This window comes from Pagrus major, chromosome 10, assembly GCF_040436345.1.
Source record: "Pagrus major chromosome 10, Pma_NU_1.0".
NCBI classification, from domain to species: Eukaryota; Metazoa; Chordata; class Actinopteri; order Spariformes; family Sparidae; genus Pagrus; species Pagrus major.
The window spans coordinates 23114376-23138428 of NC_133224.1; the positions used below are offsets into that span (position 1 = coordinate 23114376).

Genomic DNA, 24053 nt, shown 5'->3' on the forward strand with positions numbered 1-24053 from the left:
GAATCTTTTATCCTACATTTACCATATTTGATAGCATCTTTCATTTAACCCTCCCTGCCTGGTCCGCAACCCCAGTTAGTAACTCAGCCTTTCTGTTATACATTTATAATCGCCAAACCCATTTCTATTCAATTTGAACTGTTTTCTATATTTGAGTAAACTGTTCATCATGTGTAAAACTGGTGGAGTGCCCCTTTTAGAATGTACAATATTGGAAAGAAGCTGAAATAAACTCAGTTGTAGTGAGAGGAACTTTCTTTGTCACGTGTTGTGAGGGGATTCTGTTTTTTTATGCCGCAAAATAATTCCTAAATTTTAACTCACAATTTTAACATTTACAATATTAATGGGGTAATAATTAATATAAGGTCTCCAGGACACTGTTTGAAGCTAGAAAGGTGGCAGGGTCCGCCAAATATAAACAAAGTAAAACAGTATGAAACTGTGTTGTCCTTTAATGCCAGTTTGTTTATTCAGTCATTAATTTTTTTTCATTTATTTAGGCATACAAATTAGCGGATGAAGATCTTTCTCTTCCGATTCAAATTTGTTTTCAAAAACTGTACAGTGCACCTTTAACAATTACAATGAGCTCAGTTTTAGATGTTATGAGCTCTGTTCCACTTGATAGTAGCAATAACTATAAATAGGGCAGACCTACCTTAAGTTGAACTTCTTAAGAAAAAAATAACAAGCAGCCATCTCTTGGCCTAAAAAAAGTTTTTAAAAAATCGCCTCAACTTGAACAACCAAACCTCCATCATGAAGCCTGTTAAGTTGTCAGCCGTCTCCAGGTTCAGTCTAATTAAGGCCGAGCGATACCGACACATCCAGCTGTTCAGAACGGGAAACTTCATCTGTGCACCGAATAAATAATTGAATTTAGTGTCGTCATGCACAAAAGATTAAAACTTATGAGAGATCTATGCAAATAAAACTCCAACAAGTTTAAAGAACTTTGGCTCGACAGTATGTCATATTCATGAATACAACCCCAATGTGTCAGAATTTGGATTCTTCTCCAATCCCAAAACAGGGAGGGAGCAACATTCATGCTGTGCAGAAACTAGGCTACGCTGTGCTTAACATGGCACCACACTGACTGATACAGGAAGAGGTTAAGTTAATGCATTCGCGAGAGGGGGAGAAAGAAAGTGGGGGAGACTTCCCCACCCCCCTCACAATAGCTGTAAGGGAGTGGAGGGAAATGAAAACTTTGCATTATTTTTAGAAGGAAATTATGTCTGTGCATCTCAGTAATTATAAAGCAATTCAGAACTGACTGATAGGCCTCCGGTGGACTTTTTTTTTTTTTTTCTCTCCCTACTCTCACAGCCTTATCTTTCCCCACCACAACTGCACAGACTCCTACATGCATTTTAATATGGTAATTATCGAGTGAATTCTAAACATTAACCAAAAGGAAAAAGCTGGTGAAAGCATTTAAAATGGTATTCAGCCACCAGTCTCCTATATCAACACAACTCATGCTTCTCCCGCTTCCTGATTAGGAGGATTTATTCAGGGTATTTATAGCCCCTATCTCCTTTGTGTCTAGTGGCAGGCGTGCTATTTACAGTATTTTGCCGTCATTTGGCTGATTTGCAAACGCGATAAACTTAGTCAATGAATGAGGGAGCTTATTATTAAAAAATGATATTATTGTTAAGCATAGGAGAGCACTGGCTATTCTTTAAGACATGTATTCATTCCATACATCGTTACATACTACAATAAAGAATACTTCTGGAAAGCTGAGTTTGCAGATTTGCTTTTTCTAACTACACACACCTCCGCTGTGGGGAAATAAAAAAAGTGTTGTTTGACAACCCTGGTCCCAAAGTTGTTTTTTGCCAGCTTAAATAAATGGATACAGAAGGAGAGAGAAAGAGCGAGAGGGGGAGGCGAGGACCTCCCTACGGACTCCTCTATCTCCAGGCAAATTCTTCTCTTGTTTGATGGAGCTCAACAGACAAGAGTTTTCTCACTGAGGCAAAGTTAAGGGGAACTGCGGCTGAGAACTCACTGTTTACCAAAAAATCGGTTGCAGGGGAAGGGAGACCAAAGTTGCTCTTTTCCGCTTTGTTTAAGAGGTCACCGAGGCCAATAGATCCATTTGTTTCAAGTATTTGTTGGAGTGGGTTGGACCTGGATACTCTTTAGTTTTTTAAAAGTCCTCTCTCGCTGGAGCGCACGTCTGCTGTCAGTCTCCCTCTCACTCGAAATTCAGAGGTGGTATCCAGTTATTCCAGTCGGAGAAAGCGAGTGGCGTTGTAGGAGATGCATTTTTAATAGAGCAAGAATGTCAATATCCGAAAACCTGAGGCTTGTAGTTTGGGCAAAAGACCTTCCTGTATCACTTTCTGAATTCAATTCACTGTTTATATCTCTGCTGTGTGACTTCTTCTCCTCCTATATTTACTTGCAGAAAACACAGTGAGGTGAGTCTCAACTGAAGGCACCTAAACACAGAATCCATGCCATTCAATCACACACCTAATTAAGCAATTTGCAAGATATGGTCAGAAACTTTGTTTAAAACGTTAAAAAATTAACCAACATCATCAACAGAATGTGAAGAAACAACAGTAGTAACATTAGGTCAAAGACATCTATGTTTTGTATAGCAGAGATTTCTACTTTAGGATGTCACGCTGACCAGCTAACCTGACCTGGCCTGTTCCTTAATACCACTTTGTGCCACCAGAGACGAAAGTCCAATAGCCCCTGCAGTTTCAGTTGGGAACTGCATGACAGCAGTGAGTGCTACGTTTCACAAGGCCTCCAAGAAAATTTGAAAAAAAAAATGAACAAAATAAACTCAAAATCTATGTCTTCCTTCCTAAAATACAACCATACACCGTCTGAAGTCAAGTTTCTCTCTTTTACTGAACTAAGACAAGCTTAATGGTCTTGTTAACTCGTAAAACAAACATAAATGTAATGAAACTCACCAAAACGAACCAAATTGGCTTGGTTGAAATAAATCCCCAATTACTGAGAAAGATGTGAAGACGTGCCCGATTTTTTTTCTCGCTCCTCTTCTACTGCACACCACTTCTGTCCACTGAGTCATAGTCCTGATCGGCGCCCCTGTAAATCGCCTCCATACTGTATCCTCTTTCGTCTCTGGGTGTGACAACAGCTTGTTTTATTCTGGTGTCGTAGTGGAAGACAACCAACAAAGCATCCTGACAACAAAAGACTCTGGGCCGACAATCACCCTTTGTTCAACAGTATCACACCTAAATAATGTGGTCACGTGGCATCAGCTGCTGCACACTCAACCTCTTTCTTCCCCAAATAAGGACAAACACAGATCTCACCTTCACACTTCAGTGACAATGGATGGTCCCAAGTTCTGTTTCATTCATTAATCGGTAATCAGAAATTGTAAAGATGTTGTGCTGTCAGGTGTAACGAAGTTGATTTCTGGTTCTTTACTAGGTCACACAAGACATGACCAAGCCATGATTGGTCGGGGTCTGCCATGTCCTAGTTCAAAGCAAGAATATGCAAGAATTTGTTCGCTTGATTTGACATGATGACCATCTTGAAAGATCCTGGCATTAATAATCAATGGAGATGGCTAACTCAGGACATTTTGTGTGATTTCCTTGTGTTTTGCAGCCTAACATCTCCCAGTCCTAGCAGGTACTGTAGCCTTACTCTTCACCATTTTATCCTCTCTGTATATATCTACAATTCCCACGCATGATTTGTCCTTTCTTCTGTCCTCCTCTCTCTATCTCTTCTTCCCTCCTGGGTTAGCTTTGCAGCCTAGCCTGTGGGCCCAGGGATGTTGTATTAATTAACTCGCCTCACTGCACTCTCATCAAGCTGCCGGTAAATGGCCCCGCTCCAAGTTTCCCTCCCGGAGCGCACCAAGATGGCAGCATCCGTAAACAACTTCAAATTTACGGTACTGCAGTCACAGCGGCGAGGCCCCTGCTACTCCCTCACACTGAGGGAAGGCAGGCTGGAGCGTGCAATTCAAACAGAGCCTCGCTCCGCACGCTGCTGTGTGGTTTAATATGTAAATGCATTTTCGTTAGACTCAAACTGCCATCGCAGTCATCTATTTTTCCTCCACCTCTTTGACGTCTGTGATTTGCAATTGCAGCTCGGAACAAAGTGCAATCTTTTTTAATGTGCACCGCAGTACAGAATGTGCCTATTGCTCAGCGGTGGAGCAGTCATAAACAACTTTGTATACCTTTTACGTGGCGTGATTAAAATGGGTGCAAATCTTTGTCAATATTAACGTGGTTTGACAAGCAGCCATGCAAATGACTCTTCTCCTCAGAGAGAGTGCAGACTGTAATGAGGTAAACACTACCGTTCCTTTCTGTAGCATTCAAGCTGAGCTGCTGAGGAAACTAAAGGTGGATAAATACAACCCACAATCCCAGAGGATTTCCAAGCCCTACTTTTGCTTTGAATAGCAGCTAAGCATAATCAAATCCAATCAGAATGGACATTTTAATAAAGTGTTTGTTAAAAGAGCTAATTAGTTTTAAGTATTCCCTTTTCTTTTTGTTTGTTTTCTCCCCTATAAGCCACATTTTACCTCATGATCAGCAGTGATGGTTTAATAAAACCTTGGCAGAGCACTCTCTGTTGGTGCTAATACACTCAATTGTTTTGTCAAAATAAAACATTTAGAACTAATTCAGAATAATCACGATAATCCATCCGTATTAGTAAATCAATGCAAAGTATTTAATGCAGCACCCAAAAACTTTTCTTTTTTTTGGAGCTTCACAACAACAAATGATTATGCTTTACTCGCTGCAGTTCAGTTGCAGTTTTTCAACAAACTGTTGGAAAGCTATTGCTTCACCTTAATAAGATGAACAACATCAAGAAAGAAACATGAAACACAAAAGGACTGCAAAAAGAGACACAAAACAGCTACAAAGAGAAGCAAATGAAGACACAAAGAGATGCAAAAAGATTACAACGATACAGAAAGAGAGACAAAAGAAACAACAAATAGAAGCAAAGAGATGTACAATGACTACAAAAGTGTAAAATGACCACAAAGAGGCACAGCGCCACTACACATATATGCACAATGACTACAAAGATGCATCAAATGACTGCAGTCACACAAAAGAGACACAAAACTACTACAAAAAGAAACAAATGGACTACAAAGACACAAAGAGATGCAAAACAGTTAACAAATACACAAATAGAGATGAGACTAGAAAAAGAAGCAAACAATTTCAAAGAGACGTACAATGACTACAAAAAAAGTGCAAAATGACTACAAAGACAACAAGAAACACAAAACGACTAAAAAGAGACGTAAAGTGACCACAAAGAGGCACAGAATGACGACGCATGACGACTACAAAGCGGCTTGAAATGACTACAACAACACAAAAGGGACGCAAAACCACTACAAAGAACAACAAATGGACTACAAAGACACAAAGAGACACAAGACAGACTATAAAGAGAAGCAAAAAACCTTCAAAGAGACGTACAATGACTACAAAAAGTATAAAATGACCACACAGAGATGCAAGACAACTACAAAGGGTGACTATCAAGGGAAGCAAAATGACAACAAAGAGACATAGGATTACAATAAAAGACGTGAGGGGGTCTTTCAGTCCGGGAGTCTTGCTCATATGTACTACAGGAGAGGTGTAGGGTATTTTACATTTCTTTGTTCATGCTTACTGTGTTATTAGAACACCTTTTTCTTTTCATGTTGAGCAAATGCAGCCTCTCCAACCTGAGTTGGTCAGGAGCATCTGAGAGGAATGCAATAAGCTAAGAAACCGGTAGTGAGTCACGCTATCAACAGCGCAACACAGGAGCCCCTTTCATTCTGAAGGCCGAGCACAGAAATACACCAACCTCGCATCATCCATAAACAATGATCTGAGGCTTTTTCTCTCCTGTGGACATAGCTTCTGTCTGTTTTCTCTCTCAGTGGCAGCAGTGGATGAAAATAGCCCTCGCAGAGACACACCCAGAAGAGAGTCAAATCAAACATCATTATTCCCTGGGTAAATATTGTGAAGAGATCTCATCTCCACTGGCAGCAGAGGAAATGAGGGACAAGGCACTATTTCCTGGTGTGCTCTGGTCAACCTTAAATCAGGTCTTATTACAGGAGAACAGAGGCTGGCGAGGCAGCCAGCAGCCACTTCAGCCTCCGCCTCGCACGCATGTAAACGCGGTGGTGCCAGCCTCACATCGCATTAATGTATGGACACATCATAAACATGCAAAATGCATCCAGATGTGCAACACACAGGAACTGACTTGTAGGACAAACAGACACACTCATGCTGAGCTTTCATCAAGGCCTCATGCATATATCAACATGCTCGGTGGGGTGTTGCAATCTGTCAAGTGTCCAAAAAGCCTCTTTGCCTCATGCGCAGAGCGAGCAAAAGAAATGGAAGGTCATCAGATGCATGTAGTTATATTCTGTTTGCTTTATGGGGAAGTTGTTTTACCATTTATGCTGAAAAAAAAAAGCATTACACACTGCTGAGGACATAAAATGACAGTGGTAAACCTGACACTAGCATGCTACAGACGGTGCTCCGCATCGCCCACCATTGTCATTCATATCATTGAGCTGCAGTTGCTGTGCAAGTGGTAGAAAATGGCCAGAACTGCAGCAGCTCATCAGGCTGTGCTGCTGCGATGAGAGAGCCTGACACTCGTGTCGAATCCAGTGTGATTCCACCTACCTGAGACCATTTCTAGGGGATTTTACCAGAGTACAACACGCTGACAGGTTTCATCGACATCACTATAAAAGGGAGAAAATCACAACAGTGCAGAGGTTGCAGCTGTTAATTTTTATTCAATGATAGCTAATAAAATGTTTGCTATCGTTTTGGCATGTGATAATAAAAATTGTAATCCTAAGCGTTCAATTCATACCTTCTCTGACACAAAGTGTTGAAAGACTTTCATTCATTTGCTTTAATTAACTAGTCCGCTGACAGTTTCATGGTTATTTGTCTAACAGATTGTATCTTACGGTGTTAGCTCAAAGGAGTACCTCAAGGATCAGTGTTCGGTCCTTTTCTGTTCGCTGTACATGAATGAAATTGTGACGCAATTAGGTTCATTATTACTGCGTCATTAGCAAATATTACAACTCTCAAGGTAATGAACAACTGCAGCTTGCTTTTAGTGATATTAAAAGAGCTTTTTATGTGTGATCTCAATTTTCAAACTTGCATTCTTTGTTAAATGTGTCTTGAATCAGTCGTTTTCCCCCAGATCATTCAGAGGTAATAAGGTGCAAGCCATCCGTCTTTCAGTCATTAATTGATTTCATCTGTGAACAGGCATCACTTTTCACTCCAAATTCCCCGGATTAAATCTATCCATCACTATGCAGCTTTTTTTTTTTATGCGCATCTCGTTTTTGACTTGCAAATTGGACATGCTTTGTAAAAGAGGGCTCTTGCTGCTCAGCGAGTCTTTCCGAATGTAAATTATGTTTCAATTGGAATTATTAATACTGGAAAATATTGCATATAATGCTCCGTCTGATCTTGTTTTTTGGGGCAACAAGCACTTACAGCTCTGTACAGAGGATTAGGGCCACTGTGAAGAACATTTTGAGTTTTGACCTTTTTTCTCAGAGTTCTGAGGGAAAAAAAAGTCAGAACAATTTTTTTTTTTTAAAGTGGCCCTAATCCTCCTCCATAGTTCTGCCATAAGTCACAAGGGGCATTTCTACATTCATCACAAAGTTTCTCTTTTTAAGATTAACTCAGTGAAAAATAATGCTTTACCAGAGCTCAGTTTGAATATGCTTGCACATAATAGTTTCTTCATTTTTTTGATTGCTGCTGCTGTAAATTCTTCTGACCAGCAGGGGCCCCTAGTGAACACTTTCAGCCTGAAGAAATAAATCCATATTCCAAAACTATTGTCTGGGAAGCCTCGCTGCTTCAAGAAAGCCTCACTGAAGTCAAGACTTATCGATAACAATCACTGGCAGAACACTCTCTGTCCCTGAGATGGGAGGCTGGAGTCCTCACTAGTTTCCTCCGGGCTGAAACTCATCTTTGATTTCCAAAGTCAACCGTCAGAGGCATGGATTTCCTCTCTGTTCTGCTCAGACTATTGGTGGGAGCTCAGAAAAAAGAGCGAGCAGAGAGAGACAGGGGAAGAAGCTATGTTTTGTTGATTGCCATCCTTGTGCCGGCGGCTTGCCACAGCCGCTATTCTTGGGGCTTGTTTTTGCGTGGGGGTTGAGAGAGAGGAGAGATTTTGCCATGGCACTGCAAAATGAGAAATGACACGGTTCCCCCAAACGTGGCGCCTCATCGGCCTGTTATGGATTAGTTAAGGCTGTTATTCTAATCTGCACCCCTTTTCTTCACTGCCTCATTATGGAACGGAGGTGCCAAGGCCTCATAGGGAGAATAACATGGAGCCCTGTTAAGAGTCGTTAGAGAAGATAGATGATGCCATGTTGATGGAAGTCAGTGCTGAGCTGACGGGGCAGGATGAAGCCAAGCTGCAACCATTTGTGATGTAAGAACTTAAATCCAATCACTGAACATGTTTGACCGTGGACTGCAAGAAATAGGAAGACGGCAGAACAAGGTCCTATACTGATCTGAATGTCTTTGATGTCTGAAAAATGGAAAAATGATGCAAAAAGAGGAGCATTCAACATTGTATAGTACACTGTGTAAGCCACATGGCATGTCTGTCAGTGGCAGCAGGGGACGGAGAGACATTTGTGCATGTGGTGCATAACAAAAGGCATTCCTACCTTTGAACTTCAGCATTTACTCCATTTCAAGTTGGACCAAAATGCTACTTTAACTCCATTTCACTCTTTTCAACTTTGCAATTGACTCATTTGAATTTATGCGCAATCGAACCACTGATCACCACTTATCCTCTTAAATAGACAGTGGCAACGTGTCTAACCCTTCGTAACCGCTTGTTAAAAAGAATATTTCAGGCCGTGCTAAATGGCAGAACCTCGCACAAAGAGAAGGTACTTGTGAATTTACCTGGGAATTATCCGTGACACCGGGGCCATTAAAGGGATCATATACAAGTCACATAAAGGGCCATTATTCATCCACTCCACCCCAATCAGCTTAAAGGCCTTTTCATTTAAAATGCTCGAGAGCATTTCATCGCTGGATGAAAGACAATGTTCCGCAGAGGACAAATACTCAGTGATCAACTTCACTGTAAATCAGAGGAAAGCCAGATGAATGACACAAATGTGTTTGAGCACTTCCAGCAGTGAGGTATGCTGTTAATGTCAAGGACCACACAAACAAACACCAAGATAATAGGTAGCTGAACTAGATGTCTGACATTGAACGTTAATAAAACAACTGAAAAGAAACACAAAATGGCTCCACACAGCTCGTTTTCGGATTTTTTTTAAGTGTAATACTTCGCTGTAGCTGCTAAGCTAAAAGCGTTAGCGCACAACTGGTCGTGAGGTTGGTTTCTTTGTGTGTGTTTTTTTCAAATCCAGACTTTTTACGCCAGGTGAGGTGTATGGAGCCTTACTTTCGGTTGTTTTTTATTTACATTTTATAACAGGTCCCCATCCTCTTCAGTTGTTTAGGAGAATGCTGCAACACTGTTTTGCTGTGAACCTCCAGAAATGTTTTGCGGACTACGAAACTTCAACTGGCTTTCCATCGTCATGAGGAAACTTTGGTTTTTGGCTGAGCCGTTCCTTTAATGTGGTGATTGACTGATTCCTCTAACAGGTGAAATGAGGCGTCTCGCCATGTTTCATCGTCTCAAAATCCCCTGAAGCCATCCTGTTTGTTATATATTCAACATTTTAAGCCAACAATAGGTTTGTTACATGTCATGTCCTCATGTTTGACCTACAGGACATCATCTCAAATTCAGGTAAGTCCAGATTTTCTTTATAGCTTTCGATGCGTTCCAGTTTCACAGCGGTAACCCTCGCAAAGGATTCGTCGGTATGCAGAACGCTGGTGTTCCAACTCGTGCAGATTTTGTTGCCTTTGTGCTCAAAAGTGCAAACATCCTGTCATTAACAAACTTCTATTATCCCATTTATCTGTGCATGAATACAAGCTCTCAACCTACACAAAGGGGAGAAAACCAAGAGATGAACACGGCCCTTTGTGTCTCACTTCTACTGCGGTGGAGTCTGAACAGGAGGGTAGGTGCAAATTATAAATGAGTGTAATAGAAAACCTGGTGGGCCATAAATCACATCAGCGGCAAAGACCGTATGCAAGTATGTTTATGTGAGCCTGCTGACATCAGCAGCTCTGGACAAAATGTACAAGCATATTTTATTTATCTCCTGTCCCATTAGGCTGCAAACCATGCTATAGTACGTCAGGTTTTACAAGAGCAAGGGGACAGTTAAGAGGGTGAGAGCACCAAATGGGTGGCATGGTAATGGAGGGACCATCTGTGTGACCCTTTTCTTCATTAACACAGACTGAAATGTAGGGTGGATAATGTATAGAGGACACACTGCTGGCCATGTGGGGACTGCAGGTCAAAGCCGTTTCACTCTACACCTACTGTACATCAAGGACATACAGGATAAAGGTTTTTTTTATACCCTAGAAAATGATACCATTATGCAAATGGATCACAAAGGCTGTGTAAAAACAGCACAGACAGCATCAACCACATGTTACTTAGACCAGGTATTCCCAAACGTTGGTACTTAAATTATGATTTGATGAAAAAAAACATCCACAGTCAGCTGTAACACCTGAACGCTACAGTGTGTGTTACGCCTAAAAGGGCATCAGCTCTAGCTGAAGTAGTAGAGATCCAAACAGTTACAATTAGTAACTGTAAGTAAGTATTAGCTAGGTGACATAATTGGAATGGTTGAGATAAACTGGCAAAAAAAATGGACTATAAATAATAGATAAATAGTTGAAAGTTAGCTAGATGTAGGCCTAATGGATGAACAGTTGAAATTGCCAGTAGTAAGAGATAAACAGTGTAGACAGTGTAGTTAAAGGTAGCCTAATTGATGATCAGTGAAGTAGTTAGCTGAAAGAAAAGGAGGAATGGTTGATAATTTAAGTAATGAATAGTTGGAATTGTTAGCCTATAAACTATATTTAAAGAGTTGAAACAATGTGCTAAAAGTAATGGATTAATAGTTAAGAGTTTGCTAAATGGAAAAAATTGTTTAGTGCTAAACTGCTGAATATAAATGGTAGAAATAGTCAAAACTCAGTCTTGTTACATTGGCTAAATGGCTAAATTAAACATGGTGTCTGACATTCGAAGTGGTAGCAGCCTATTAGGATACACTTAAACTGACCTAAACACTGGCATTTTATAAAGTCTCAACAATATTCATCAGGCTTATTAATAGTGCCATATAACATCCTGTTTAAATACAATACAAATGAACACAAATAGAACAGGACATGGTCAAAGCATAGGCTTCATCTAACAGGGCTGTGGGCTCAGGCTACATCTGACAAAAACCGTCTGGGAACGGCTGCATTACAAGGACCAGATGGTGCCACAGCTAGGTAATGAGACTTCTTTTCCCTTTATGTTCCGGGTCGGCTTGATATGGCAGCTTCCATCAAAACACAATTTAATATTTTGGCCTTTGCATAACTAGGCACTGAGATGTCAGTCAGGATAAAATGGTGTCCTCTTCCAAGTTAAAAGCTCATTTTTGTCCCTTGTACTTCATTTTGCGATCTGAATGACTGCTTGTCCAAAGCATTCAAAAAGGAGTCAAAGTAATTTTCAAGCGGCAGTCAAAACCCCCGATGATTCAGTGCACTGCGAGAAGAAACTCACTGACTTCAAATCTTGTTTCTTCGCGTCAAGTAACTAAGAAGGACATGTGACATCAACTTACACCAACTCATCTGTGATGGCCATTAACTGCTGAAGCCTAATCCTATTTTTACTCGCAGCATGTAATCACAACATGTAGCAGGAGAATGCCCAATCACAGCACTCGTCTGCCGCGATAAGACCAGTTTCAGCTGCGAGAAAGCGCCTAAAACATGCCAGATAAGAAACAAACATGCTGTCACTCAGCCAAAGCTCCTCACACCAATATCTGTTTCCAGTAAAGCACAACAAACCCGAGAAGTGCCATGCAACCTTAACGTTGATGTGCGGGATGCTTTTAAACTGCACAAATGACTCCTTTCACAATAAAAACTGCTGTCAGGAAAGATTACTTCTGGCCTAACATGCAGGCTAATGGAACAGTAAATATCAGGGAGATTCTGAAAGCTTTTTAAGCAGCACACAGATTAGCCTCCTTATCTTCTGCTAGCCAAACAGAGTGCTAAAATGACTACATGATTGTGCATGCCATAAATATTGTTTTCATTACACTGAGCGACGTGCTGGAGCTGGAACTTTTTTTGTTTTGTTTTTTTTAAACCCAAACAGTGAATAGTTTAAAGCTTTCTTTACAAAAAGGCAGTGTGGTTTCACCAGCGGCTCCCATCTGCGTCCTTGCAGTGCCCCTAAAATGACAGTCGGGTAGTGTGAGGTGGCTGCGCAGTAGGGAAGCGCACTTCAAAGCAGGCCATTTCATCTTCAGTGAGGCTGTCTGCCTCAAGTGGAGCATGAGATAAAAAAAAAAAAAAGAAAAGGGGAAAAAAAGAAAAATCAATAACTCTATATCAGGCTTCTTCCTTCAAGCCTTGTGCTGATCTTTGTGACAAGCCAGCACCTGAACTATGCCCCAATTATCTATTGTGGTTGAACAGATCATATTTTTTCAGACATTTGAACTTGAAAAACTGTATTTAAACTAAAACTGCATTTGTTGTTTCTTTAACCTCAATGCTGTTGTGTGATAAATGACAAGCTACAATCTGAGATTCAACTTAACACCACAGGGTATTAATTGACAAGTGTAGCAAGCATGACTGCCATGACAATGATTCATCACTAAAATATAAAACTGTGTTCTAATAGCTACTTTAAAAATAGATATCAATAATCCACAAAAATGAAAAAAATCACTAATATGAATGAAAGTCATAACAGTAAAATTCAGTCTAGAAAAAAATTCAGTCTAGAATAGTTTGACATTTTGTGAAATATACCTATTCACTTCGTTGCTGAGAGATAACGTCTGTCAAATAGTTAGCTAAGCTTAGCATAAAGAGTGCTAGCAAAAACAGCTAGCCCAGCTCTAATCAAAAGGATTTTTTGTAAAAACTTCGGACCAGCACCTTTAAATCTCTGTAAAAGTAACAATTTATGGTGTCAGGGTCAGAATATTCATTATTATGTTTTTAACGGACAAATCTGACTCGAGATTTTTTTTGCATTTTTAGCAGCCACCATAGAGGAGGGTGAGACAAGGGGTGCTCAGTTGGTTGCAATCTGCAGATGCTAGATGCCACTAAATCCTATGTACTATGTCCTACGTAACAAGACAGAACGGTGAAAAATAAAAATATGAATTTGACATTTCTACAAGCTGAACTGGCAAAACATCTTTTAGACGACAGGAAAAAGGAATGATGGGATCCATTCACAAAGCTGCATTGCCCTTCAACTTATTTATTGATGTACTGAACATGGAAAAAATCCAAAGTATCCAAACACAAAGTAAAGAACATGTACATCCTTTTAAATACTCAACAAAAGATATTCTATTCCAAAAATGCTGTGAACCAAGTCAGACTATACAACTTGAAATAAATAATCATTCTCATATTAAGAATCGAGATAAGAGGGGTGGGAGGCGACATTTTCTCATGCCGGACCATCAGCACAATTTGTCAAGACCAAATAATCATGAAGAAGAAGTTACAAAAAGAAAAACGCTGTTTTCAACAATGACAGGTCAGGCATGAAAAATGTCACCTCTACCCCACAGCAGCAAGTATCACAAATCATCTAGACTTAAATTTAATTTGTACAAGTAACACAAAGAAGGAATAGATAAACGAGAAAAAGCAGTTGCGAAGATAATTATATAATGCATAGCACACTGCTCATTTAAGGGGAAGCATGACTAGTAATTGGTTTAAATACCAAGCAGGATGCAGGTGCAGTATTCAGTGCATCTAAGGCTCGACTAGCCTCCATTTGTTTGTTCAAGATGAGTTAGATGTTGGTAAAACTCTTGCAACCGATTTTGCTATCATTAATGGAACTGCTTCACTGACCTTCCCCCAAAGTGAATAAAGCAATATACACCTTTTTACGATTTTAAAGACAGGTTATATGCATTACGTATATATATGAGTATGAAAAAAAAAACTAATCAAATAGTTCAAAACTGTGGTTTATATCCATTCTTTACCACATAAATATATATCTATAATGTTTATATATAAAAAACAAAACATATGTCTATAGTTTCTTAATACCTTTTTTACGAAGCAAGACTATCTACAGACCAAACAACCAACAAATTTGATGCACTGTAATGCTAGTCCATGGGACAACAAACCAAGGATTTCAACTCAAGGCAAACTGAAAATTAACAAGGTTCATATCCAAAATGAAAATACCTTACATACTCCATAAAAGAAAAAACAAAACGATATATATTAATATCACACTTTCCGATGAAGTCCAAACTAGAACCAAAAGAAGTCGGCCAAATACTCAACATAAAAAAGGACTTATTTACATAGCTCAAAGCTCAGGAGTAATCCGTTCTATTCTTCAGACTAGTTTTTCTTAAGCTGCTGCCTTCATTGGCTTGTCCTTAATCTTTCATACAAAGTATGTAAAAACCCTTATTGGTTGATATTAAGACAAAATCAGTCTAATGATATATTGTAGGTACACCACAAAACACCATGAGCTCCGTCTGAAGGGAATCCTTTAGGAAGAACTGATTTTTATCCCCCATTTACCTTTTAAGATATCTCCACGTTATAATTTTGCATGCAGTTTTGCGAATAAACCTTTGTATTTTTGTCCATTTCCAAATCAAATCGGAAAGCGAGTTTCTAGTCATATAACAACTAGGATGACAGGGGGACCCACAGATGATTTTACAAATGAAACCAGCACTGCCACTGATTCTATAATCTAAAGATAATACAAAGATCTCAAAAGGTATCTTTTACATCATAAATCTCCCCAGAAATTTCAACCACTGCAAACTTTCCTGTAAAGTTCAAAAGCTCACAAGGTGTCATATGAAGATATTTCTCAAAGTATCCAAGTCAAAATATTTTGTTCCAGGTCCAGTAAAAAGTTTCTCCAAATTTTTCTTTTTATAAAAATAGATGCTTTTTAAACCCACATCAAAGAGGTTCTTAGCTCTTTGGCAAGGTACTGCTTTAAGAATTTTTTTTTTGTCTTTTATCCGTTAAGTTTACAATAAGCAACATTATGCAGCCAACCAATAACCAACTCATATTACAATGAACGGAATACTTACAAAATCAACAGAACTGCAAATAGTTCAAAATAAGTACTTGCTAACCACTGAAGGCATAACGCACCTAAGGCAAATCAGGACACAGAAAAATACAAAGAAAATCACTACACATAACCTTACAAGACTTACTGTTTCAAAGCAGATGTGCAACAAAATGACAAAACCTATAGTAACGTTTTAGATGGTCCATCTGTAAAGACAGCAAGAGATTCAACATCACAGGCATTCAGACCTGCTGGATTTTTTTTCTTGTTTTAAAGTATATTGAGAAGATTCAAAGCGTAGCAATGGAACGAAAGAAAAATCACATTGTTGGACGCTAAATATTGTTTTTCTTCGTAACACTGATTTACAAAGCTGTTTTTACTAATGTAGAAAGTTACGGTCGATGCGCTTCCATTTTCTGTTTCCATTTTCTGCTGAGTTTTCTAGAAACAATCTCAGTGGGTATTAGGCTTTGTGTGTTTTGTTGGTTTTGAATGAGACTTGCAGCACTCTGTCCCCGAGGCGGTATCCATTCAAGCTGGCGATGGCCACGGCTGCCTCGTCGTAGTTAGTCATGGTGACAAAACCAAATCCTTTGCACTTGTTTGTGTTGAAGTCGCGAATAACCTTGACGTTTGTGACGGCACCAAACGGCCCAAACATCTGCCAAAGGATGCTTTCGTCTGCGTCTGGAGCCAGGTTGTAGACGAAGATACACCAGCCAGTGCCTGCATGCCCCGGGATGTTGATGCCAGCCAAGCTGGTCACCCCGTCAATGGCCATCGGGGAGAACCGGCTGCAAAAGACAAAAGGTAACATGGTTCAAGGCGAGAGCCAAAATGAGGACAAAATGGGCCTTTTTATAAGACAAGAGATCGTGCCAACAAGCCTAACAGAATCTGACAAGTCTCTACAGAGATCAGCACTCGCTCTGCTCCTCTCTGACTGTAGCAGCAATGTAAACACTGCTCACAGTGTCATCACCCTACTTTCATTTCACATACCTCTTTTTTTCAGAACTCATTAGATGACGCAGATATTCTCTATAAAGTAAATATTTTCCCTCAGCTGGGCCATACTGACTCCACAGCAAAAAGGGCAGTACACAGCCAGTCAACATGTATGCACATTCACTTATCTCATATCAGAGCTAGAAAGGAGAAATCCAGCTTTTCACACTTCTTACAAACTGTAGCTGCCTCTTGAGCTCATCATGTTTCTACAAGGACAGGAGCACAGAATTATTTACTCAAGAACAAAATGGGCCGTATTATAATGCTAAACAAGAGCCATATTAAAGTTGAAGTTGTGCCAGGGCTGGAATAAAAAGGCATGAAAATGCCCTGGTCTTTGGTAAATGTGGATTTGCAGTTTAAAGAAACAAAATTCAAAGTGCATGGAAAGCCTATGAATTATTGCAGCAGGTGTCACGTAAGATTAGCTGCTCCAGTTGGTCTCTCAGGGAACATCCACCATGACAGGTGTGCTCCCAGCATCAAGGACACGGAGAGAGATTTGGCAACGAAGACGTCAGCCAATGAGCAGGGCAGGAGAGAAATCACAAGTCTATTGTGGCTGGTGACGGGCCTTTGAGCTCTCAGGTGATTGGACTTCAATCATACTCGGGGAAAGCATTCTTATAAAACTCAACTTAGACAAACTGGTATCCTGGTGAATCCTGAAAGACGCCTGACGCAACAAAGTTTAAAACAGGACAGGGCTGTCCATAATAGATCAAGGTAAGAGTATGGAGCTCAAACTACGAGTATGCAATTTTGTGCAATAGCAAGTAAGAGATTGTAAAAGTCTGTCCTTTGTTATGTAGACAAGCAGTGTAGACACCGCTTTAATCTAGACATGTTGTGACATTATGTCAAGATTAAAGCACTTCACTGCATCACTGTCACTAACCTCATTTTAGAGAGGGACACATTCAATTATTACCAGTCAAAATGAAGCGTAAGGCACAAATGACTGAACATGCACATATTTAATTAATGGAACTGGATTTCTAAAGTGTATATTGTCGAGTCCGGCCAATAACACAGAAGGCCATTATCGTTTCCACTAATCAGATTAACAGTTTCAGCATATATGTGTATATACACACACTATATGTGGGCAGGTAAGGAACAACAGGTACGCGTCAGGTAAATTACAATGGGTTATTATTACACAGTCTCTGTTTAGCAGCTCAGCCTAGACTACTGCTTTCAAAACACCCCGCAGCTGAATAAATTTGAACATAATGAATCTTTAAAGCATGGAGGCTCAGTGTCTACGACTTCCGCCAAGTTTTCAGAATGTCCTGGGGCCTCACTTATAAAACAGACATAAGATCAGTTTTGATCTCAAGTCCTTACGTAGAAAACAATGTATAAGTTGTTATTTATAAAACCTTTCTTTGCTCAGGAGATGAGATCATTTCTATGTAAAGTTTACACTTGACTTAAGTAAAGCTCCTGCTGGTTGTGTAGGGGTATTGCAGTTTGGGACACGTATGCGTCGAAGCTTGTGGCGAGTTTTTTTAAACAATGTGCTGCACTGTTTTGTCAACCCACTATTTAGTCCACTGGCTAATACGTGTCGTCTGGCTTCAATCTCTTTTCTCAGTTTGACCCTCTCTTTTGGTCCATGGCTATTCCTGACTAATCGAATACAAGCAAAAGATCTTGAGACATATTTCGAGTACAAATCTAATCATATTTTTATTTGTTTGAATGCCACTGGGGCCTTGTTGTATGACTATCTCTGTGAATATTAAGTATGTTAAGTAGTTATATTAGTCTCAATGTATGAGAATGGGCTACAAAAGTATAGATTAACATAACTGAAATCAATAAAGAATCCAGAAGCTGTAGCATTCTGAGGCAGAGGGAAAGTGATTGTTGCAGGTCAGAGGAGGAGGTAGGAGGAGGTGATGGGTAGTGACACCCATCACTGTTTCCTAGCAGCATGTGTGGCACATACACATGTTAAATATTTACACCATCACTTGCTGTTAAGACAAACAGCCTGATTCACTCACACCAACTAGCTTATACAGTATATATGGTTGTTTGTAGAGATGAGCACTAATGCATGCCCACAAAAACATTTCTTTGATCAACAACCTCATACTGCATCAGTGCAACCTTATGCACTGTTAACTACCTACACAATGCTGCCAAGAGCACATGCAGGAAAATATCCCTCATGTTCAGCTGAATAAGAGATCTAAACAAGAAAATCAATTTACCTTTTGACTCCATAGGCCATGTTCAGCAGATTGTCCAACCTAAGAAATCAAACACCAAAAACACAAACACATTAATGTCATAATAAAAAAAGCTTTTAATGAGATGAATGATGCATTTTGACAGGATGACAGAGATGAGTAATATTTCTGATACAGTAAAGTCAGATGTCCAATTCAAGTAAACTCCAGACAATTACATCCTTATTAACCTGTTGACTAAACTCATTTATCAATCTTCAACCTACACAAACACAGCCAACAGGAGACATTCACTTCACAAAGAGGGCTCGGGTTAGAACGGAAATACTGCAGCATTCACTGAATATTACGCAAAAATTCTAATTTCACAAATTGTAATCTTTTTTGGGCATACCCCTGAGGTCAATCAGTGGACTGAAAAAGCAAATTATTTTCCAAATCATTTTCCACATTAATGGCCACCAACCAGACTAATTGCCTACAAAAAACATCTACTGATTCTCCCACCAGAGTATAGTACTCATCTCATTATCAGATTTGCATCATAGGCCTACATCTGCAACAGGAGGAACACAGCAAAGTTCAAGATGTGAATATGGGGATGAATTATTCTGTCCAGAGTATTGATGAGCTCCAACACAGAATATTTTCATAATACTGCTGTGAGACAATTTAAATGCTAATTTCAAATAGCCTCAGACATCACTAGCAGTATGACTCATCTTTTTTTTTCTCTTTTTTTTTTTGGTGTGCCCCTTTACCTGAAGCGTTGTGCCTGCTGTGCGAGGGGTCCTGGGTACCTTCGATTCGGCGACTGATACAGCTGGGAGAGCAGCGCCTGGCTGGTCTTCTGGCTCGGGTTGTTTGCAAACTTGACTGTAATGGGTTCGGTGGCACCAGGCGGCTTCTGGCAGTTCAGACCTTTGATGGCCTCCTCGGCCTCAACTCGCCGATCAAAACGAATGAAGCCAACCCCTCTGGAAACGCCTGAGGAGAGCACATTAATACATTAAGTAAACATCAGTAATACGCAGAGTTCCTCCTGACAGCCATGAAAACATTCGGTTATAATTTAGGGCTCATAAAGCTTGAGTTTATTGGGGTGGATGTAGTGATTACATGTTTAATTTATTTTGCCTTAACAGTGATGGGATTACATTATTTTAAGATTTTACCAAAACCCTCAGAAAACTCCAAAATGCAGTGCACTGCTGCATCACTGGCCTGCAATGCTACAAAACTGAGTCATTAGAAGTGTGAGAATACCTTTAACAGCTACAAATCTTGATTAATGATGGCAGAAGGCATACAATCAAACTTGAATAAATGGCTATACCAAGGAAATTAGAATGTTTTGCATTTGCATTTCTCAGTCAATAGTTCAAAACACAGATACACATCCAAAAATATTGCAAATATAAAAAGGTGGAAGCACAAGTATCAGTAGTTGCCCTTTCCAAAATCAAGAAAAGCTGCAAATACCAGAAGCACAAGAGAAATGTTTAACAAGAGAAAAGAAATGATGGAGGTGAAAAAGTGGCTGTGTTTTATTAGTGAGCACCAGCAACCGTATGAAGCCTTTTCATCACTGGACACTGGCAGGCAGCAGAGAGAAACCAGACCCAGACAAAAGACCGTGACATGCACAGACGTCCCAAGACGGCAGAGAGGTGGGGAAAAAAAGAAACCAAGTTTATTTAAACATTTCTGGAACTAAAGTTTTACAGACTCCTAGATTAGTACAAAGCTAGCTATTTGGGGTAAAAATCAATTAATTCACAGATTTTATGACGTTTATATAATCTTTAACTTATTTACCTCTCACTGCCTTCTTGCAACATCCATGCATGTCTTTTGGCTCTTGGTCTTGTTTCTTCCTGCTGCCTGCCAATCAGCCTTGAGCTTCAGTATCTTTGCCAAGTCAAAAAGAGGTCCATCGCTCTAGTAACCATTGTTGCTTATGGTCCTGCTTATTGTTGCACATTTGTCATTTTGATACTTGCTTTGTTTCTTGTTAAGTGCATTTCTCTTACGGTTTGTGCTCTTGTATTTTGCATGCAACATCTGATTTGGAGTGCATTCGCTGAAATGTTTGTGCTTTAATTCTTGTACGCTTTTGTCCTTGAGAGCCACCGTATTAAAATGGGCATCTGTAAGGATGATTTACTTTGTAATAAATGTTGCTCTGTTATAAAAGCTGGTTGCAGTGCTGCTTTGGATTTGGTGATTGGGTTTTCCCCTTTTCTGACAGTTGGATCACAGACTGTGCCCATTAACAAAGCAAAATTGAAAATGAATTCTCCAGAAACAAGTTGTTTTTGTGTTGGAACCATTCCCAAAACACATGTCTGAATGAATATTGTAAGTTTCAGCAGCCCACAGGGAAAGAATCATTGGGAAAAGTCTCGGTGAAAGATTGTTTATTAGTGTTTCATAAGGGTTCTGCTTCTACATGACAGTTGAAAAATGGAAAATGTATCCACATGCATTTCATTTCTTGCCTTGAAACAGGCATGGCATGGACACCTTGGGACAAGATGAGAAAGGGGGAGAAAGTAGGAGAAGGTGAGTGCAAGAAGAAGGGAGATTGGATGTAAAAAGAAATTATGAAGCATTAAGTCCTGCTACTTTACACCCATTTTATATATTCTATCCATCTGTGCATTTTTATGAACCCTTCTTGTGGAAAATTGCATTTTTGGGGACTTCTGATGCATTTCTCATGCCTGGCTGTGTCATTTTGTTAGGGAGTAACTGAGGGAAGGAGGCAAACCAAAAAAGGAACCAAAAGGGGGAAAAAGCAACACCATGGGCCAGCTGTCATGTCCTACTCACCAGTCACCTGGTCCACCAGGATGCGTGAGGTAATGATGCGTCCATACTGAGAGAAGAGCTGCTCCAGTTCTTTCTGAGTCATGGTTTTTGGCAAGCCACTGACGTACAAATTTGCATCTCTGATGGAGGCGGAGCTTGGACGCGCATAGGAAACCTACAGGCAGAGAGTTCACATGACCATGGGTACATCGCCATTTCACATGCAGTAATAAATTCACAAACCTCCAATATACATTTTATACAAACACCTGTTATTTTACGATCGTTTGAACTAACACAGGAAGAGCTTGATTTTAAAATGCTTCAACTTGAGCTAAAGTTTCAAAGCTGAGAGACTCCATGACTGTATCGACAAATGGGAGAGAGGAGAATAATGATCAGTGTGGTGGCACACACAGTGTGACCCAGCAGACAGGTCACACTGAAGTATTTTAAAGCAATACATCTTCTCTGCATTACACAACTGTATCAATCGTCCATGTGCCAGCTACCTTTGAATGAAAAGTGTTTCACAAATGTAAGTCAACATTATGTCCACCACTGAATGAAGCCTTATATTTTTTTAATGTTATTTTAAAAAGGTGTAAAGTAGAGAAAAAAGGGAAAGGGACAGTAAAGTATAGATAATGAAGGTAAAATAACTATTAAGATTAAAGATGGACAGAGCAACGTTAGCAGCTAGTGTTGGTATACTTTAACAACGCTTTTTCAGACTGTCCGCCGTCGGACGCAATGCATTCTGTGGCACTTGAGTATGTGTAGTAAGCTGACGGCGTATACTCCAAATGTAGTATATACATCCAGGAATTTCTTGCATACACAAAATTTACATCCCATGGAGTTGAAATGCAGTATAAACTCAACTGGACTTCATAATAAGTTTGAATGGTACATTAGTATGCAATTCCGAACACAGTCAGTGCCTGCTACAGCTAACATCATTGGCTGTTCGTGGCTAATCAACGCAAACTGAGAACAAAAACAAAAAAACACTACACAGCTAAGATTGGAATGGTATTAAATTTTCATGGTACAACAACCATTTTAAAAAACTATCACTGTTTAACTGTGTCACAGTATAAGGTATTACAATTATTTTTATCAGTTACAATTACCTTTAATAGGATAAAAACAAAGGGTTTGTTTCAACAAACACTTAGAATTTCATAAAATATCATGGCAGACATGAAACTCTTGAGTTGAAAAATATTTTTTTAACACTACTAATACAAAAGAATTAAATACCACAGATAAGCAAATGTAGATGTATGATAATCCACCGTATAACTTGAAAATGGCATCTCTGCAACTGTTAAATTTGTTCAAATAAAGCAAAACACATGTGCTTCCTGCTCAGCCTGAACACACTAATCTGTCTAAACATGAACTAAACATCAACAGATCTTTGTTGATAGACTTTTGTTTGGTTGTTGTGGAGCATGAACATGAGGCAAATATAAATAAATAGTGATTCATGGTGCACTTAAAAATTAGCCATACAGTAAACCTCTATTCATCCCATTGGTAGGCCAAGTTTTGTCCATTTTGATTGTTTTTATAATCATTTGGATCCGACAACAATAGAGTGATGCATTGCAATAATTTGTGTGCTCCACAGTCTGTTTGTCACCCTATTTTATTTCCCCCCCAGTGCATACTTAATTATAACTCTCATTGGATAAATGGACAGTGACAAATCAGTCTGTCTAGAAAAAAGTTAAAGTGACACATTTTCTGCCCATCAACGCAGTTGGAAACCTGACAGAGATGGATGCAGTGTCAGGCCTGTCTAGACAGCTCTCATTTAAAAGTAAATTTATCATTTCTTGAAAGTTTTTATAGACAACAGAGCAGTGTGGCTGTCTCTTAAAACCAATCTCGCCCACTGGCATCTTGAAGTCAAGAGGAGAGCCCCCAGCACCAGGCCAGATAGATATGCAGCATAAATCAACATTTGTCCATAAACATAGCCGAGTAATAGAAAACAGAGAGGGACCAGAGAGTCATCTACCAGGTCCTGTGGATCAATACATCATTACACCCCTGAGTAGTCATAAATTCATTCTTTCGCAGGACACCATCCCATTTTCAGTCATGTAGACATTTATACAATAACATGCAGAAGGAAGCCATACAGCCTAAATTTAGGAGCCGATGTGCAAGAATGGCTTGAGGAGGGTTTGTGGAGGATCACACAGAGAGAGAAGAAAGAAACGCTGCAGAGTCAAGCGCCTGCTGTATCGTGCTACTCCCATCTGGTGGCTCCAGGTTCTTGTGACTCGACTGTCAATTACCTGAATAGCACCACAGCTGTATTTAATTACAACGTCTCACACATTAAATGCTCTTACAACCAAGTCCCTCACTGCAATGGATGGTATGAAAGGCAAAAAAAAAAAAATCCCTCACATTAATTAAACCTTCAAAAAGGATTCCTTTTTGTGCTCTCAGATCGATAAGAACCCCACTTGCTCCCCCACCACCTCACACTCACCCTGTTCCTGCCCTGAAGGGAAGGCTGACAAAGTGAACGTGAAAGCTAAAGCTCCCTGCCCACAGCCAGGCAACTCCCTCGCCTCTCCCCAGCCCTGCCTCCGTCCTGGTCTCACCTTCACACTTCATTTGATG

General features: G+C 39.8%; 1 protein-coding gene across 3 annotated transcripts in view; it reads right to left on the bottom strand.

Annotated features, from left to right (window-relative positions):
- Positions 1–13529: 13529 nt before the first annotated feature.
- The window catches only part of LOC141003160 (ELAV-like protein 2), a 30754-nt gene continuing 20230 nt past the window's right edge, over positions 13530–24053 (bottom strand). For 2 of the 3 annotated variants that reach the window (XM_073474442.1, XM_073474441.1), the window contains exons 5-8: positions 21426–21579; positions 19352–19577; positions 18612–18650; positions 13530–16169 (exon numbers count right to left, since the gene is read on the bottom strand). In XM_073474442.1, coding sequence (XP_073330543.1) covers positions 15839–16169; positions 18612–18650; positions 19352–19577; positions 21426–21579 — 750 coding nt within the window. In that variant the 3' untranslated portion in view covers positions 13530–15838. The remainder of the gene's footprint in view (positions 16170–18611; positions 18651–19351; positions 19578–21425; positions 21580–24053) is intronic. The other variant, XM_073474443.1, reaches the window with a different exon arrangement.